Below are 19980 nucleotides of genomic sequence, written 5' to 3' on the forward strand. Positions count from 1 at the left end.
ACTATACAAGCAAATAAAGATATAATTATCATACTCTGTATAGGCTATCTTTGGAAACCTTGAAGTCTTCCACTTTGTCTCCTGAAAGGGTAAACATGAGTCCTGCATTGCTGCACAGCTGGTTGGAACACAAGCACCACCCACTCTCAGGCACAAAGTAAGTGACCCTATAGCTCCTATTTCCCTGAAAAGGTAAGAAGTGTGCATCCAGAAGCTGTGCCAGAAGAGTTCAAGTGGGGAAGAGACACTGCTGTAGCCTACTCACACCATGACAAACCAGAGTACAAGGACCTGGTACAGAGGATCAGAGACCTGACAGGGGTGTTAGAAGATACAAATTAATCTATAGCAAAACACAGGTGTCTCTACCCACTAAGGCAGGTTACCCTTTTAAATGTAACCTTTAAATATTTTTTTTTTTGTGGCGGAATAAGCTTTTACATGCTTCTTCATACCCGTCCTACAACCTTATCAGTTAAGGTTTTAACTTTAAAACACCCACCTGTTCTCAGAACCAATCTGTTTCCAAAGGACATTTTTGCATCCAATTCAGTGACAGCAAGATTAGGACCTAAGAAATCTTTCAGTGCATAGTAATTACCCTTTGTTTTCACAACCATAATTTGAGTTCTTGTTATCATTGCCTACCTGAAATCCTTTGATAAAATTCTGGACAGAAAAATCATGGTACAAGAATATGTTGATGAGAACCTGCAGAACTTTCTCACCCAGTTTAAAGGGGAACCGGGCTGTCAGAAGCAGCTAAGGGAGACAAAAAAGAAAAATAGCCATAGCAGAAATTCTCTCCTGAATTCAACTCAGCAAAATTTATATATACAATCTGATACAACTCTCAGTATGTGTGAGCATTCAACTAAACGAGATACTAAATACACTGCTGACTTGTAAAGACAGTATTTCTACTAAAATACCCACACAAAAACTGATTTTCAGTTTATTATTTCACCACATTTTTGTAAGTACTTTTTAGTAATATGCAATGTTTGAAGTTAGTTTTGCTTAACATTATTTTTGTATTTATTTTTAAAATTACAAACAACAGAACAGAGATTGCTGTAACAACCAGGGATACCACTACTTTCAGCATGTCTAACAGCGATTCTGGAAATCCTGCACAAAGTGGTGTACTGCCCATTTGGATAACTGCTAATTTTTTGACAGGCAGCAAAATTCTGAATATTTTTATGTTTAAACATATCTTTTTCTGGAACAAAGTAAAAGTCAAATCAAAGCACTACTTTAATGAAGAGGTGGGAATATCAAAGTGTAATTGACAAAATACGTATGCACAGGTGCCAGTGCAAATTAAAGATGAAAGCAGGGGTGCGAGTGTGTCTCAATGCGAGAAGGAAGCTCTCAGTATTAAGCTACTCTGCAGCCATGAGTAAAAATATCCAAAATCCACAGCTCTCAGGAAGAGATTCTATTTCAAAAGCTTCAGACAAACCTACTTTTAAAGGCCACATATGTACACTGTGCTTGAATACACACACACTCCTATTTAGAAAGGCAATTACCTTGTCAATTATAGTAGACAGGTGCTCCTTAGAGGAAAGGGACTGGAAAAGCTCTATGCACAGCAGAGAGGAAACAGAATGGGGAAGTAAGCTGTGGATAATCATTGGAGATGTGGCGATTCCAAAAATCAGTACTAGAGGGAATTCACGGATATGCTGACTAGATCATGGGGGAAGGGAGAAAAAAAACAAACCATAATAGTTACATTATAGAAAATCATGAAACAAATGCATTATATTCCTACTACAACACTGAGCTTAGATGCAGAAAGGGGTAAGCTAAAATATTAGTTGCCAGTAAACCAAAAGAGTTCTAATGTGGAATAAAACAAAAAAGAAAGGAAGCTATTTAAAGCCCTAAAGTAGAAATGCAAATTAAATTATGTTTTAGGATTGAAACTTCAGGAAGTGGCATAAAAAGCATCTTTTCAATTAGGGTGTTGTACTGGTCCCATCTTCCAGAAACGTTATACTCAGGGAAGTAAATCTTATAATTTTTTTTTTTTCCAAAGAAATAGAGAGAAAATAGGAAGACACGCTAAACACCTAACAGTCTCAAAACAATTTACAAATTTTACACTATTTAATAAATTTAAAATAAATATGAAATAAAATATGTTTATGAAATAAAATATGAAAAATATTAAAATAAATATGTTCCCATTATACTTAAAAAGAATTCCAACTTCTTCAGATTCAGTCTTCCTCTTCAGCTAATTTTTTAGTATATGCTTTGAGAATGGATAACCAGGACTGAACGCCATATTCCTTGTGAACAGCATATAAATTATAAAAAATGTGGTGGTTTTAGTATTATTTCATCATTATTTTCCATTTTTTATTAGTTTCAAGGAGATACAAATTCTGCTATCTTAAATATCTCTAGGTTAAAACTGACGATTTATTCTTTTCCTGTTTTCACCACAGCAACTTTTTGACCTTTGTGTCTTAATTGTTATCACATAATTCTTTTATTTCTTTAACTCCCCAAAAGTCATTGCTAGAGACTTAAACATATAATCAATAAAATTGATGTATTACTGTCCAGTGTTGATAACCTAAAGAATATTGGAGAGAAATTGAATCTTGTGATTAACAAATTAGAAAAACCTCTCACTCTTATTATTAAACATGTTTAAGACTGAAATGGAGACGATAAATCCAATCTCTACAATTATCCCAAAGATCTTTTTCAAACAATTATGCAGTCCTGCTGAGCTTCTATTTTACCCATCTTCTACCCTACTTTAATCAAGACAATCTTTAATTATAAGATGATTTGAATCCTCTAAACCTTTTTTTTCCTGAAGAGACGCACAGTCTATGAAAAAAGTGTCTTTGCAAATAGCAGACTGATAGACCTGAACTGCACTTCATCTACTTTCCACATGCTCATAATTAGGCATTTATGCTTGCCACGAAAGTAAAATAAAACACAACACTTAAAAAAAAATCAAAATCTCATTTTCCCCTGCCTTACACCCTAGTAAGTGTGCATTTCTGATTTTACTTCTTGAAGTGTTCCCCAGAGAACCCATCTGCCAGACCTGAAATAGAAAAATATTTTTATTGTGGGTGTCTCAGCAAGTGAAATTGTCTAGCCTTGTTTAGAGGTAATGTCAGATATGCACACTACAGCTGAATTAATTGTACAACTGCAGTCCCAATTCTGTTACAACTGTAGTTTCAACCTGGGGACTTAGTGCAAGATGCTCTTTTGGAGAGCAGGATGGGGTTTTGATTAGAATGCATGAGATGATATTAAGGAAGACAGGTTAAGGAAGGACAGAAGCACAGGAGCACCTGAAGTAGTCAGCTACTCATTACAGATCCTGTAAAACACTAAGAAATTCTCTGGGCAGTTTTATATAGTCCTATTAGTAAGCTAGTGACCTTTAAGCAGCATTACATCACTTGTCATACAAAAAATATACTCTGAAAACAATTTTAAAAGTCTACAGAAGAAAGATCTAGGCATCTTAAAAAAATCAGTTTCACAATCACAGATTCTTTAATAACTAGTACCAATAAATCTTCTCATGTAAAGAATTGAATCAGCCACTCAATAACTCAATCTAGCCCTTAGGTATGCTGGTTCAGAGTCCCAAGGTAGCTTTAGGATAATTTATCCCCAAAACCTAGCAAATAGGTTTTTGATCAATCACTTCTGCAAAGAAGCAGCATCAATATTTGATTCCAACTCTCCCTGGCCTCGTTGTTCCACTTCAAAAGAGCTGCAAATAGAAAATGGGTAAAGAAGTGGAGAACTAAACTTCAGTTCACGTTACCTGCTGATGACTATGAAGTCTTGAAGTACTTTTGTGGTGAAACTTTCCATGTCTTTGAATATAACTACAACTGGAGGAGACTGCCAGTGTCTAGAAGAGGAAGTTCTTTTTTTTCTTGGAGTTTCAGAATCTGTTTTCTTTAAAGCCATTCATTATGCATTAATAAACAGAAGACAAGAAAATAAAAAGATTGAATCACGTCTATGATATTAGAATGCTCCAGAGTGACATGACTGACTTTTTGCTACAGTTGTATTTATTATTAGCATCTAGGATTGGAATTTTTCTTCCGTTTGGCACAGATGGAAGTATAAACGAATTTTTAAAATCCACATTCCAACAAAGACAAAAATAGCTCTGTGGGACAGAACTGGTGAAATTCTATTGCGATTGAGGGAGAAGATTTGAGTTGTGTACATAGCGTTGCCCTTTTCCTATATCTTTACCCAGTCATAAAAAAAAGTATGTACTTATTAAACTTATTTAACGCACTGCTCTGATGAAGTCATCATAAAGTCAGTTCCAACTTCTATTCGTGACAGAAACAAAACTTAAAACTTCATTAGCTTTATCAAATACAAAGATACAAAAACATTTTGAGAGTGATTTTCTCACTGGTTGTCTACTTAGTGCGGGCTGCAGGTGAAATAATGGCATATTAGCACAATACGGTGCCTTTCCCCTGGATGGCTGTTCTTTCTTAAAGTTTTGTTTTAATAAACAAAATATCTCAGCACTCCTGGGAGAAAAGCATCTGGCATGAAATTGATGCTGCATTTTAAGCTTCTAGATCCCAATTAAACATATGATAAAAATAGTACTTTATCCTTGTTTTTCAGAATTCTGACAGCCATACCTCATCAGAAACTAACTCCACGTTTGTTATGTGTTACAAATTTATATTCAAATCACCTCAATCTCAGTTAATTCTCAGTATTAAATGAAAAGCTAACCTTTGGCTTTTTTTCCACTACGGCACAGAAATTTAAGTTATTCAATTTATTTTTTAAAACCGTCTAAAGGTCAGGCATTTTTATAAATTGATGATACAAAAAAAAATAGAATCATACCTTTATTACACTCTCATACCAGTTGATAAGAGAAGACATCGAACAACGTATTCTGTTCTGCGAAACCTGCACATTGTCCTCATCTTCCAACGAGTCCACATCTATATAGCAGTTCATCAGCTGCCCCATCAGCTTTTGCATCAGATTTTTTATGCCTTCACAACACATTTTTAGACACACAGTAAAGACATTTGGTTATTTGGAAACACTTCTCCAACTCATACTCTAAAAAATTACCCTAAGTTATCAGTTATTATTTTTCACTTTTCTAAATTATTCTCCTTTGCTCTCCAGAATGCATACCTCATGCTCCAGAAAGCTTGAAAGTATTCATGATATGCATGTTGTTAATGCAATAAAAATTGTCCTATTAATTTGCCTAGATAGCAACAATTCAGGTTAAGATGTTAGCCCTGCCTGTTTCCTGAACTGCAGCCACATGCTATTAGCGCAACCTAAAAATAAATAGGACAGCCAATCCAGACCTGGGGATGCTGCCACAAGTGATTTTAATCTTTTTACTTAAAAAATAAAAAAGGAGTAAGGAGAGTGGGACAAAGTTTTATTCTACCCATTCCCTCACTGCAATAATGTGATGTAAGCATTTAAAGAATGGAATGCATACAGACACTGTCCATTTAAACATGAGGAAAACCAAACTGCAACATCAACATGCAATACACTAAGCAGCAGGCTCTGGACATTTATGCTAGAACTAAGTAGTGTTTCAATCTTCAGTGTTTTAAGCAAAACTGAATACCTCTTAAAATACAGCAGGCATTACTGCTATGTTAACAAGGGACTGAGCAAGTCCTTAGCAAGTCTTCAAGATACCTCCATCCCATTATTCTTACATTTGGGAACAAAAGCTAGAACTTCTAGTTAACTGACAACTTACTCAAATGAAGAAGCAAAGCTACTGAAGTATTCACCTGGACAATCTTTGGCTTCCAGCAAGGCTATATAAGGAGTAATGTTATTCTGAAGGACTTCTGAGAGACTTCTAAAAGTCAAGTCATGATCTGTAACATTTACACCTAGAAGACAGACAAATTTTAAGGGCATTTCTGCTGTGATTTGTGACCACAATAATTGAACAATAAACTGAACAGCAGACAAAACCCAGAAGATATCTCATATATTCAAGAAAGGAATGAAAAGCATCATATCACCTATGAGGAAAGATGAAAAACTAGCACAAAATTAAACATACATGTTAATACTAGCTGATTGAAAGAAACAGGGAATCACTGCAAAGACCCCTCATTTAGTTTGGCTTGGCTTTTTTTGTATTTTTTTTTAAAAGAAAGATTTCTCAAGGGCGCAAACCTGCAAGGAGCAGGATTGGTTTTCTAACATCCCTGCTCCTCATACCCTCAGAAGCCACCCACAGTCATCTAAGGCCTGCAGACAAGAAGATGAAATTCACCTTCTATTTTCTTCACCCTCTGCTCCTTTTCCAAGATAACGACACTGCTTTCCTACACACAAAGATGCACTCCAAGAACATATATTAAAAATACAGAATGTGTAATTCCATGGTTAGTCATAGAAATCACCAAGTATGTTGGTGGCAAAAACAGAGATAGAATCAAAGCATCTCCAGTGCATCAGGAAAAAAACCCCAACAAATCATTACCAGCTGCCTAAGACAGACCTTTAGGGGAGGTGTTACCTTACTGCACTATTAGGCATACAGACAAAGGGGAAGGAGGTCTTATCCTGCTTCCTTTTCCCAGCCCAATCTCTTATGTTAACATTTCTGAAACTGATATTGCTCGCAGTAATTGCTGGAAATCAGCAATATATTTTTCTTTGATCTCTGTGTCAGTTTTAAGCAGATGTATGTAACGAAATATATCTTAAAAAAATTACCTAGGACAAGAGCTGCAGTAGGGATTTCTCTGGACTTCATCTGACAAGTCCATTCTGTTGTCTTCTCTTGGAACTCAGAATGAGACCGCCTCAAAAAACTTACTAGGTTATCAAATAACTGCTTATTCAAGTCTTCCTGTATTTGCTGTAAACAAACAATATTTTATTTATAGAAATGTGGAAACATCAGAATATCTTCATTTTCCTACCCCTTTCCTGCATAATTTTTAATCCTTAAAACTCCAGGATAAAATTTTAAGTAACACTACAGTTTCCTGTGAACTATAAACATGCAAATTTATTCACTGTGTGGCGAACACAGACATTTCCCATCTTGGAACTTCTGGTCAAATGCCTCAACAATAACTTGGAAAGCAAATGAGCTTAACTGTGTTGTCACACCACATGCTTTAAAGAAGAAGAAAAAACATCATACTGAAAAAACATCACACAAAGTGACATAGGAGGAATAAAACAATATAATTAGTTTCTGGAAGAATGTTCATGAAAATTCCTATTATTTCCTTTTGGCTTTCAAAACAACTGTAAATATTTTTCCGAGAAATCTATAGGAGCGCAAACATTCCACTCCTCCAAAACTAATTCAGGATGAAAAAAAAAAATAATAAAGGAAGGCATTAAGTATGCTTTATAGGAAAAAAAACCATGACTGCCACATTTGCTACACTGTCTTTTGTCCTTCAGGATGATTTTCATGCAAGAATGCGTATATGCTGAAACACATGTAAAGGTAAGAGAAAGCAGGAGGAGACAAAACTTTTAAAAGCAGATATATAGTGGCAGAACTTTGTATTTCTTTTATTATGTATGTGCCTTTGACAATCTGTCTCTAATCCAAGATACATCTTCTACTGCTAGAACAACCAAAAAAACTTGTACTCTGAAGTTCAGGATATCAATATATATTCTGGAACACAGATGTTAGAAACAAGATTAAACCCCTTCCCCCAGTAAAATCAACATTAAGTTTTATTAGCAACAAGAAGCGACACACGCAGCAGTGAAACTGATTTTAAATGAAGTGGCAAAGGCCATCTCTAGCAGCATTGATGAGGCAGCTATCAAAGGAGTCAAGGTCACGTCTCCAGGAGACTGCATGATGCCTGCTCAAAAACGTGAGCTCTATTTCCGTTATACAGAAGGGCTCCTCCTGCTCTCCTAAACAACTGATAAAACTGTACACAAAGTAATCTTACTCTTACTCATAATCTTACTCTTTTCACCCTATCAAAAAATATCCTTCTGTCCTTTCTGATGTTGATTTTGCACCTCTGAGCTCCCACCTGATAAATTCTATGGAAACTCAGAAGAAACTATAACATGGCATATTAAAAAGAAGAGTTTACACCATCAGCTTTGTAACAGCTTTGTAACAGCTCCTGTATTACTATATCTTCCATAACAATCCTCCAAGCTTCTGCTTCAGAATCCATCAGATCTTGGACTTCTCTGATCGTTATTGTACATGTTAAGACAGCTTAATGAAAACAAGAACCTGAATCCATACTTCGCATGGTTACAGCATACATTATTTCTTCCAGTGTGCATTTGTGAAGACGGAATTCAATCTGCCATAGCATTACATTTACTTAGCTTTCCTAAAATCATAGAATCGCTGAGGTTGGATGGGACCTTTAAGATCATCAAGTCCAACCTTTAACCTACCCTGACAAAAGCCACTTCTAAACCATGTCCCTAAGTGCCCCATCTACCCTTTTTTTAAACACCTCCAGGGATGGTGAATCCACCACCTCCCTGGGCAGCCTATTCCAATGTTTAATAACCCTTTCAGTGAAGAAATGTTTCCTAATATCCAATCTAAACCTCCCCTGACATAACTTGAACCCGTTTCCTCTCGTCCTATCACTTGTCACCAGGGAGAAGAGGTCAGCCCCCATCTCTCTACAACCTCCTTTCAGGTAGTTGTAGAGGGTGATAAGGTCTCCCCTCAGCCTCCTCTTCTCCAAGCTAAACAACCCCAGCTCCCTCAGTCATTCTTCATAAGGTTTGTCCTCCAGACCCCTCACCAGCTTTGTAGCCCTTCTCTGGACATGCTCCAACACCTCAATGTCCCTAAATCCATCAGTCTGTTCTTGTCAAAACAACTTTGTAACTGGCACTATTTTGGTAGTGTTCCAGAAAGTATGCTAGGCTGCTCTGGATCTCAAGTGACCAACTCATTTACTTGCATGACACTGCTTAGTCTGGAAAAGTCATATGAACGGGAAGTTCAGTCCCTGCTACAACACCAGGTTTGGTCGTGATTATCTGTTGAGTGGTCTGAAAACCATTGTCTCCACATTAGAGCTAAAATTACCATATTACACCCTCACTTAGGCTTTTTGTTTCTAATCTGGATCCTGGTAGCACAACTGGAACTCCTCATCTTACAGGAAGGGAATGTTTCTGAGAGTCCTTGATGAGATGTATCATAATAAAGACATTTGCAAGGCCACTGCTGGCAGCAGGGGTCAAAACTGGGATACTTTGCAATACTGAAACAAAAATGATCCAAAATTCATCTTTCAAGAGTGATGGGCAGTTCCTGCAGTACTTTTGCCAGCTTTTCATGTTGCGAGAAGACTGAAAGGACATCATCACCAGTCAACAGATGGTGCTGCCACAATCACAGCACAGTTTACAATGGACATACAAAGGCCAGGAGTGCTCCGCCACAAGGTGCTTGGAGGTCATATCCTCTTCATTCTTCAACACCTCAAGCAAATACCAGAGAAGTGGGAAAACACCAGCACAAGCACATGGCCTGCCAACAAATTGTCAGGTAGCAGCACCCTGGCAAAAACTTTGGAGAACATCCTGCTAGGCTCCCTTAGCATACTACCAGATGCCCTAGACTAAAAGTCCAAACCAGAAAGCCAGGCACTTCGCAAGTATTCTGCCATGAAACATGTTTACTACACCACGGTTTGTATATATATATATGTATATATAAGAAATAAAATCCTGACTGGATAAAGCCCTCACCTACCTGGTCAGACCTCACAGATGAGGCTGATTTGAGCAGGAATTCAGACTAGAGACTTTCTGACTTCCCTTCCAACCTGAATTATCACACAATTTTATATATAAGAACAATTGTCACCTCCAAGTTTGCCAACAGTGGGACAGAAGAACGGTAATTCAAAGCTCAGCAGAAAAAATATCAGAGATACTTTTTATCCAGAAGGTGGATAAAGAAAATTCTATGTATAGCAGCAAAAGTAACTGCAGATAATCTGTCCTTGGGCAAATCAAACTCTAAGGCAAGGCTCATATCAATTTGTCAATGTAGGATGAACTGTCTTCCACCAGGAGGAGGAAGAACAGAAGAAAGTATTTGGCAAACTTCTAGCAGCCTCAAAGAAAACAAGCGTAGGAAAGAATGATGATTTTCCAAATGGCAATGGCTCTTGTGCTTCTGTGCAGTTAAAGTAGGCTTTCGCTATGACGGGCTGTGCCTGCTGCTCTGGGAGAATTCCTTCCAGACCACTAGGGAAAAAACCAACAACACTTCTTCAACCTGAAAATCCTGCAGCCATTGTTGGCGATGTAGGAGGATTGTCTCAAAAGCCTTGACAACACTGTGCCAAGGAAACAAGATCCAAGCAAAGGTCTTCCATAAGCAGCTACAGAATGCCATCTTTCCTACAGTCCACTGTGTAGCTGACAAGGCAGTTTCTGGTGCAGCTGCCAACACTGGTAGCTAACCCATCCAGCTGAAGTAGTTGGCAGGAAGATATCAAATATACCTCCACAAACTTCTGTGTGTTCTCTATAATCAGTACCACAATGTAGCTCACTGCTTTGCACAGGCTGGCTAGTTATGGTTTGAAAAGGGTGCTGACTAGTCGAAGTGAGCTGGACCTTGGAATAGTAGGAACAGAATCAGAGGAATTTATGAGTTTAGCCCAAGGGTCCAGATTGTAAGCTACATCCAGCTGGCTTCTACGCTACATCCCAAAACAAACTTTGGAAAAAAAATTCTCATAATATCTAGAGTCCAACAGACTTGCCCAGAATCCTTGACACTGAATAGAGGAGGAAATCCCTGCTGTACGGAAGCAATTATTCATACTGTAATGTGAGCCAGCTGGCTATAGGGACACAACAACAGCATGCCATCTAACGTATAACAATTAGGAGGCCACAGTTCAGTATGAAATTAACTCCCACCTTCACCAGACAACCCCACTGACACTGTCCAAACTAATTCAATAGACTATGCTTGCAGCTGTGTCATTCAGTATTTGACATCCATGCAGTCATATTCATAAATCCACTGTGAATCCTGAGCTGCCGTGAACTCTGTAACACTGAAGTCAAGAGCAGCCCAAAATCCTCAGAGGACTGGCAAGCACATAACTGAATTGAAGGTAGAAAATAGTAGTATGCCAGGAATTATTAAAAAGGACGATTAGTAAGAAGAGAAGCTTAGAAGCAGCAGCTTGAAACAGCAAAAGCATGTAGTTCTGTGGTTAGGAGTAATGTGTAATTGATGGATTTGTCATTCCTATTTCCTATTCTGGCCAGGGATTTCAGTCTCAGTCAATTATTTCTGGCCCTTTTATTGCTTAACTAATTGCCTTTTAAGCGTGTAAAAAAAGATCTCCAGAAACAAAGAAGCAAGCAGCATTGTTACAAATGCTTTAGTACCTCTTTAGTATTAGGTGCAGGACTCACCTCTGTTTCCAATTTGATCTCAGTCCATAAAGACTGACAAGTAACATATCGCAACTCAGTATCCTCTGAATCATCTTTCCTTTCTCCAAAATGGTTAACTAGAAAGACAGCAAGCAAAGGCAAGCACAAATAAGATTATTAAAACAAAACATTTTTTGTTGAGAAGAAAACAAAGTACCTGACTGAAACGAGAATACCTTAATATACCTATGTATTTGAGAGAGATGACTTTTCTCTTTCCCAATTAATTAACTGCTAGTATGTGGTAGAATAAGTGAGGGAACAGGGAGAATCTATTACTGCCATATGCAGGCAAGAGAACTGGATTCCATCTCAAATCCCAGATTAGTTAAAGACTAAATCAGAGCAAACAGCCTTTATTATTAAAATTAAAAAAAAATAAATCTTTCCCTTATTTCAGAAAGTTTTGTGGGTTTCTTTCACCTATTAAATATTCCATCTTCCTTCACTACTACAGTCAGATACGAACCATAAACGCCTGCAAGAACAGATACATGAAAATCCTTTCTGTTCCCCAGGTACGATGTAGCTAAGACACATTTCCTGAAAATAATAAGGTATATTATTCCCAGTCCCTGGGAAGGGACTGTCAGGTTACATGAAATACAGATTTAGTCATTTTTTTTTCAAATACATTTAAACGACACAACTACGCCAGCAAAACTTTTAAGCACAAACCAGGCCTACATTTCTGGCTAACCTCTAAACTGCCTCTTACTTCTATGTGTTCTTTATGAAAAAGAAAGGGAGAATCAGATCCTTTTTGGTAAAACAGTGTCTTGGCACATTTGCTGAATACATCTGTCTTCCCAGGTGCTGCTCTGCCTCACAGATGTGCGTACAGAATCTCTCCACCAGCTTCCAACTAAAAAGGAAAGACAGAGCTGGGAGTAAAATGGGAGACTAAACAGAAACTACTATAACTGAGTGAGATTTTTCTTACTGTTTTTTCCTCCCACATTCACGCAGTCTACATTTCCCTTAAAAAAAAAAAAAAGAAGAAAAAAGAAAAAAAAAAGAAAAGCATGGGCTTGGAACCATCCTTCTACTCCCAGCATACATTTTGCAGGCCTGGTGTAACTTTAAGGCTTCACTAACACCACCTGTAAGAACATAAAGACTGTAGATTAAGTAAACAGCCTGTGAACTGTTGCTACAAGGTGTCATTAAACATAACAATTGCTTTTTTCTAAACATATGCATATAAAAAATTTAATTTGCTATCCATTAATGTTCATTTGGTGGCCTTTCAATGGAGCATCAGCAATGGTCTGATCTCTACAAAAGTGCCAGTTGATGCATGCATTCAATCTCCCAAAGCATTAAAACCACCCAAAACAGCTCTGTAAATGACAAACAAGAGGCACTTCTCATCCTCCATTCTCATTGTCTCCCCTAAACTTACACCTCATTTGTATTCCTAAGAAAAATCACTTTAAATACATAACCCACTCTGATTACACAGGTCCCAGGCTTTTAGTCAAAGAAAATCCAGCCACCACATTACTGCTAATATACCAAAGCAGAATATTATTTTTGTACTACCAAAACTCAAACTACAGGTGCAAATGCGCGCAGGTTTTTTGCAGGGTGCAAGAGTGTTATCAACTATCAATGCTGTGAAGTTTCACAACTGAAACTTCACACTTGACAGGTTTGGGCTTCCAAACTGGACAGCTGCATGTCAAAGTACTGTTTATTTAGAACACCCTTTTAACTCACTGCTGTGAGCAGCCAGACTAGCTCACCTCTGCCTCTCTTTTAGGGGTAGTTAAATTTATTTTTCTGTCTCAAAGCATTTGCTAAGTAGAGCAACATGTTTAGTAGGATTTATACAAGCATTACTGATCTTGCAGAGATGAAAACATAATATCCAGTAAGGGGTAAAATTTAAATGGGGTTTAAGTGCACAGGTGTTGGTTGTTGTGACTTGCAGTGACTTGGAATAACAGACTGGATTCTATTTCCCTGCCTCTTATTCCCTGAGCTACAGATGTTCCAACTCTCACAGAAAAAATAATTTGAGATTAATTTTAAAGCAGGTGTTACAGCAAATCCCTACGGTAATGAATGAGCCTGTGGTGATTTCCACAAAAATCTGTCCTTATTACTTTCCCCTCCACTTTTTTTACACAAATTGTCACACCTTTTGACAGCTCTGGTGCTGCCCAAGAAACTTTAACCTGGGAATAAGGACATTAACTGAGGACATTTATAAGGACATTCCTAACTGAGTCTCAAACAGCAACTATTTAAGCAGCGTTATTTGTGTCTCCAATAAGAGTCACTCCTGTTTAGCCATCCTCTAATGACAAGAGACCTGTACGCACAGCATATATGCTGGAGAAAAGAAAAAATATATAACAAACACTACTGAACAGAAGCCATGGAATCTTCACAAATGGCTTTTCTTTCTTCTTCTCCTCAAGAAACTTAGGCAAACTACTGAGAATATGATGAGACTTATGAATGGGATATAATTTCTGACTACCATAGCTTATAAGTGGCTCAATCAGACTCTTCAGATAAATAGTTTGTCAGTCAGTAAACAATTTATGGTAGCTGCAAAGACAAACATAGCTATATGATCTTGATTGATGAAGATGAAAAAACCCCACATTTACACTAGCCAACAATTTGCTGGGGTTCCTCTGAAGAAATGAGTTTTCAGCAATATTGACATCAAGCAGCAACAGAAATTCTCACACAACTATGACAGAATTCAATCAGATGCGGTGAACCTTCCAGGATTAACCCAAGCATAGCAACACATATCAAAATGCACTAACCTGTTTTCTGAGACACCCTTCTCTTCTTGGGACTTGGTTTAAAAACAAAGCATCCCTAGAGAATAGCAAAAAAATATAAACTTCAACATAAGTGTCAATCTGATGGGTGCCTAAGGCCACTTTAGTCTCCTTTAATTCCAGTGCTCCATTAAACCAACAATTCGAACTGAATTGCCAGCATCTTAAGGATATCAGTTTGCATGTCGTCCCTTTATGTTTCTGTTTCAAGCTGAAAAACTAGTGGAAGCAGCATCCCAGCATATCTGGTAGGAACTTTTTCACCTTTCCGATATATTCTTAAATTCAACCATCAAAGAGAACAGCAGCAGATTCTTTAAACTTCCCATAACCTCCAACAGGTTTAGAATTAAGAGAAAATGATTCCCTGAGGACACATCAATAGTGTTTTCTCAGTACAGTTTCAGCTAAAAACACAACAAAAGAAAAAAAGCAAAATGCTGGGAGGAATAGAAAAGGTGAGGCAGAATAATGCAAGTATTATTAAGTGACTTACAAAAGTCAATGACACACCCTAGCTACAGAGGACGAGTGCATCCCAAAAAGAGTAAAGGTGGTTCAAAGCAGAATGATAAATGGATTGGAAAAGGTTCAGATAAATAAAAACCCTGGCTCCAAGGAAGTCCTCCAGACAGAAATCATGTCCCAGTTAGATCAGTTTCATCAGAAAGGAGGAGGAAATAAAACACAAGTATTAAGCTTTGAATTCTTGAAGATTTTTTTCTTTTTCCTCTAGAAAATCTGAAATTTCTTCCCTCATCCTCTCCAATAAAAACTCATCATTTTGAAGAGTTATAATAATTTCCTATAGATCAGAAATCACATGCATTCCCCAACTCTCATTGTGAGGTTCCTGGAACTGGCCAAAATAACTACAAATCATATATATAAAAGAAGAAACAATGTATGCTTAAGTCAAATGAAACATAAATATTATTTAATGCTTTACAAGCATTGGATTTCTCTACACCACTGAATGCAACAGAGACCAGAATATAAAATGGCAAAAAAGTACTACATATCAGACATGGGAGACAAGGGGGGACACACCTTTCACTACCTAACTACTTAATGGCAACGGCCATTTTTGAAAGGGAAATCCACTTGTTTTGGGTTAAGTTTTAACTTTGTTTGGAAGTACTTCCCTTTACTACTAAAAGTAATAACCTGCACAGTGACTTCCACACTGGAGGATCCAGCTGCACGTCACAATTCAGTGAAAAACAATATAAAGGAGAGGAGTCTTCCGATGATAAAAGCATCCCTTCCTGCGTCAAAGGAAGTTAGACGTTCCAATACAACATTTTAAGTCTCACTACCTATCAACGCTCTGGCAAATGCGCTGTACCTACTGCCAACCCTGACTATAGGCCAGATAAAAGCTTTTCAGCTCAGAAATATTAAGGTGACAATAGATATTTTAACATTACACGTGAGTGACAGGGCTTCTATTTTTATTTCTCTGTTAAATTTGTTTTGGGGGAAGACGCAATGAGCATTGCAAAGTGGCAGCAAGCGATGCCGCCAGACTTCAGCTGGAAGTGGCAAAACCTACAGCCACAACGCTACTGCTCACTTCTAGGTGCGGTTCCCTTCAAGTACGAGCGATTTTCCTCTGCCAGCAGGACAGAGGAGCAAGGCAGGAGGCCTGGCTGTGGTGAGAAAAAGTGCCCTGAGTCAAGCAGGAGGGATGAAGAGCCACCAAGACTTGGCACAGCAAGGGAATGGAACAAACAGCGGGATAGGACAACCAAGCCTAGGCACAGGGGATGAGGGAAACGGCAGCGGATGGGGATTAGGGAGCGGAGCAGAAGCAGGACGCGACGGGGGAGACGGGGCAACTCTGCGGGTCAGCTCCTCCAGCACCCGCACCACCGCCCCCTTCCCCTCAGGCGGCCCGGTGGGGACGGCTCTGAAGGGGCCGCTGAGGCCGGGCGAAGACCCCAGTCCCGCCGAGGCGGGGGAGCACCCAGTGCTTTAGGCACGCCCGCCCGCCGTGCGAGGCCCCGGGCCGCCGAGGCAGGGCTGGAGCGAAACCCGGCGGCAGACGCCCCCCACCTCCCCTTCCCGGTGCGGCGGTTGGAGGGTGCCCCTACCCCCCTCACCTTGGAGACGGAGCACGTGCTCATGTCGCCTCTCTGGAGCCGCAGGCCCAGCGGTACCGGACAGGCCGCCTCGCCGCCGCCGGAGCCGCAGAGGGCGGGACCCACCGGCAACAGCCGCTCGGCTCCAGTGAAACGCCGCGGCCTGCTGGGCTCGCCTCGCCGCTCTCCCCCCTCCCCTGCGCGGTGGGACAGCCCTCTGCCTCTGCGCACCTCCTGGGCGCAAAGGGGGAGAGGCACTCCCGTCCTCCCCTTCCCACCCCCGTCCTGAGAATGGTACGGCTCAGCCCGCCCCTGGGCGGGCGGAACGGCGAGCCGGGGGGGGACGGGCGAGGGGAAGGGGCGGCTGCGACCTTCCGCCTGGCGGCGCAGCCATGGCAGCCTGTTCCTTTCGGAGGAGCATCGCTTCTCAGGTACGCCGCTCCCTCCCTCGGCTTGCTCGGAGGAGGGGTGCGCCATAACCGAGCCTTCTCCATTTGCAACCTCCCCCGGACACCCTCCCCCAACCCCCCCCCGAGCGTCTTACAGTGGGCCCGGCCCATGGGCTGCCCCGCCCCGCCCCTCGGTGGCGGCCGGTGAGGGGAGCCCTTGGCGGGAGGCGTGAGGGGACCGGCGTGGGAGGACGGTGGTCTCTTCACCGACTTAATGCGGTTTCCCCTTCATCTTGGCAAGAATCCGGCCGTTCGTGGCCTATTAGTGAGGCCGTGGTGTGGTGTGGTGCCTCCTCGTCCCCCGCTTACGACGTGCGGGAAAACTTAAGTGGGGTGCCGCGGCTGGATAAGTCGATAAAGGCACGCGAGGGTTCGATGGGATCCTTCATGGAGGGAAGGAAAAAAAAAAAAAAGCAAGCTATATGTGTGGTGTTTTGTCTCGCTTTTTATAAGGCTCCTTTAACATCTCTTGGGTTTGTATTGCTCTGGTGAGACCCCCACCTGCAGTACTGAGTCCAGCTCTGGGGCACCCAGCATAAGAAGGGCATGGACCTGTTGGAGTCCAGAGGAGGCCATGAAGATTATCCGAGGGCTGGAGCACCCCTCCTATGAGGACAGGCTGAGAGAGTTGGGCTTGTTCAGCCTGGAGAAGAGAAGGCTCCAGGGAGACCTTATAGCAGCCTTCCAGTACCTAAAGGGGGCCTATAAGAGAGATGGGGAGGGACTCAGGGAGTGTAATGATAGGATGAGGGGTAACGGCTTTAAACTGGAAGAGGGTAGATTTAGATTGGATGTTATGAAGAAATTCTTTCCTGTGAGGGTGGTGAGGCACTGGCACAGGTTGCCCAGGGAAGCTGTGGATGCCCCATCCCTGGCAGTGTTCAAGGCCAGGCTGGATGGGGCTTTGAGCAGCCTGGTCTAGTGGGAGGTGTCCCTGCCTATGGCAGGGAGGTCAGAACTAGATGATCTTTAAGGTCCCTTCCAAATCTAGCCATTCTATGGGTTTTTTATTGTCTTGCTTATAATAGCTAATAAATACTTGCTTTTTCATCTGGTTTGAAATTTGCTTTCAGATATAATGATGCATCCCCCATCAGTATTTAAACAGGGAGCAGTATTTTTCCTGGATGTTTTTGCTTATGCCACTCTGTTCTTTATTTTGAATTTAGCTTTCAAAGGTTTTGGATCTGCCACCAGAAAATTTAATAAAGTCCATATCTGCAGTTCCCGTCTCCAAAAAACGGTAGTGTTTACACTTTATCATACAATATTATGTTGTGTTTTATTATTTTCTGTTCAGCTTATTATTGCAAGAGCTTAACAGGACTTTAGGGAAAAAGAAATACAGAAAAAACAAACCAAAGCAAATGTAGCCATCCAATTATAAGAAGATATCTAAATCTAATTAAATCGATGTATTTTTTTAAACAAAGCTCAAAACAAATAATTGCTTAAGAAGCTGTTGAATGGCAGATATTTCAGATCTGGCTGTAAAACTGCTTGGAACCAATGTGAAGTTATTATGGGCTTTTTTTTAGTGCCCTGCTTAAGAGGTGTAATGGTGTTAGCAAGTAAATTACATTTATTCGTGAGCATAAATTTTGTTCATTCTGAAATGGTGTTCCTACCATATCTATTTCCTGATTGTATTAGTTAAAGCAAATGTAATGTTTGGCCTTATATTATAGCTTTCTAAACATAGTGAACTTTTAGGTATCTGTGACTGGTTTATGTTTGCCAAGTAGACTTGTCGTATGCAGAGTGAGCTTGAATCTGCCAAATCTCCCCATCATTTCAACAGGGTTCTTTTCTGATTTTCATCTGTTCTTTTTTTCAGGCAAGTTGCTGATTTCCAGCTTTCCATTGCTTCTGTGACAGAAGACAGTTCTCGAAATTGCTTAGCACAAGATCCTCAGCTTCAAGCTCAGAAGCTAGCTGAAAGGGTATGCTAATGCATTAATCTTACATATTTGATGAAATAACAAACTTACAGACTAGAGGTTGAACAAGAAATGGTATATTCTTTCTCCACACATCTGCTTGGGTCAGAGTAGCTTAATGACTGCACCTAGTATAATTGTACACAGAATCTTCACAGGGAATTGGAGAAGCAGTTTTAGGTAAGGTTCTTGTGAAGTTATTGTTTTCAAATAGTTTGAGAGTAAATAATATTTGTGAAGTTAGGAGGGTATCTAAAGGGTATGCCATGGTCTGTACTCAGGAAAAAATTGAGTGTGTACTGGCTTGAAAAATCAAAGACAGCAAAATCCAGCACCAGGATGGCAATGGAGAAATTTAGCTTGTGGGTCAGACAGGCCAGATTTTCAAATCCTTAATGCTTGAAATTGAGGTTTCTTAGAACAGCAATTTTTTCAGGTATGTTAGTCTGGGAAATGGTAGTAGCTGAGGTGTTAAGACTAACTACGGCATAAAAAGAAGCAGCATGCAAAACAAGGTCTACAGAAGTAACATAAACCTCAAAGGAAGGGAAGGAAATAAAAATTTGGAGGAGCTGGCGTGCGTAAAATTGAACAAAAGTGGGATCAGAAAGGTCATGCTGAGGTTTAAGGGAGTGTTTGAGCTGAAAAAAAATCCTTTACAATCTGAAAATTGCTGATGCCAAAGAGGAGGAGTACTAACTCGGAAGTTGTTGCAAAGTTAGTTACAAAGTGGAGCTACATTGCATAATAAAAGTGCAAAAAAGATTCTTCATCTGCATCAGAAAGAGCAAGGTTGAGAAGGAATCAGTTGGGTTGCTATATGATCAGGAGTTAAAAAGGACAAATAAAACCAGTTATAATACTACTGAGAAGCTAAACTATTTCTTCATTTCATTCTTCGCTGCTGACGTGTTGAAAAGATCCATTATTTTAGATGAATTCTTGTAGCAGATGAATATTCTGACTCAGGTGAAAGAAGAACTGATGGTGTACAGATGTACAATCAAAAGTTCTGAAACAGCTTAAAGATGATAGAATCATAGAATGGTTTGAATTGGAAGGGACCTTCAAAGGTCATCTAGTCCAACCCTCATTCAACGTGCAGGGACATCTTCAACTAGATCAGGTTGCTCAGGTTGTACCTGATCTAGAACCTGAAAATAATTCATGTTGGAAAGGATCTCAGGAAGTTACCTGTTCCAGTCTC

At 39.9% G+C, this 19980-nt stretch overlaps 2 protein-coding genes across 12 annotated transcripts in view; one reads left to right on the forward strand and one right to left on the reverse strand.

Annotated features, from left to right (window-relative positions):
- The window catches only part of ORC3 (origin recognition complex subunit 3), a 39243-nt gene extending 22577 nt beyond the window's left edge, over positions 1–16666 (reverse strand). For 3 of the 8 annotated variants that reach the window (XM_074581187.1, XM_074581188.1, XM_074581189.1), the window contains exons 1-9: positions 16406–16665; positions 14283–14337; positions 11473–11570; positions 6772–6916; positions 5829–5933; positions 4897–5051; positions 3827–3963; positions 1539–1698; positions 649–762 (exon numbers count right to left, since the gene is read on the reverse strand). In XM_074581187.1, the coding sequence (XP_074437288.1) occupies positions 649–762; positions 1539–1698; positions 3827–3963; positions 4897–5051; positions 5829–5933; positions 6772–6916; positions 11473–11570; positions 14283–14337; positions 16406–16429 (993 nt within the window). In that variant the 5' untranslated portion in view covers positions 16430–16665. Of the gene's footprint in view, positions 1–648; positions 763–1538; positions 1699–3826; positions 3964–4896; positions 5052–5794; positions 5934–6771; positions 6917–11472; positions 11571–12211; positions 12359–14282; positions 14338–16405 lie in introns of those variants that run through there. The other 5 variants (XM_074581190.1, XM_074581186.1, XM_074581193.1 and 2 more) reach the window with 5 other exon arrangements.
- A 35-nt stretch (positions 16667–16701) lies between these two features.
- Positions 16702–19980, forward strand: part of RARS2 (arginyl-tRNA synthetase 2, mitochondrial) — a 39349-nt gene continuing 36070 nt past the window's right edge. For 2 of the 4 annotated variants that reach the window (XR_012586305.1, XM_074581194.1), the window contains exons 1-3: positions 16702–16815; positions 18003–18076; positions 18671–18776. Coding sequence is in view for 1 of the 4 variants with exons in the window: in XM_074581194.1 (XP_074437295.1) it covers positions 16777–16815; positions 18003–18076; positions 18671–18776 (219 nt within the window). In the remaining 3 variants the exon portion in view is untranslated. Of the gene's footprint in view, positions 16816–16960; positions 17194–18002; positions 18077–18670; positions 18777–19980 lie in introns of those variants that run through there. The other 2 variants (XM_074581197.1, XM_074581196.1) reach the window with 2 other exon arrangements.

The sequence above is a fragment of the Larus michahellis genome, chromosome 3, assembly GCF_964199755.1.
Source record: "Larus michahellis chromosome 3, bLarMic1.1, whole genome shotgun sequence".
Taxonomy (NCBI): domain Eukaryota; kingdom Metazoa; phylum Chordata; class Aves; order Charadriiformes; family Laridae; genus Larus; species Larus michahellis.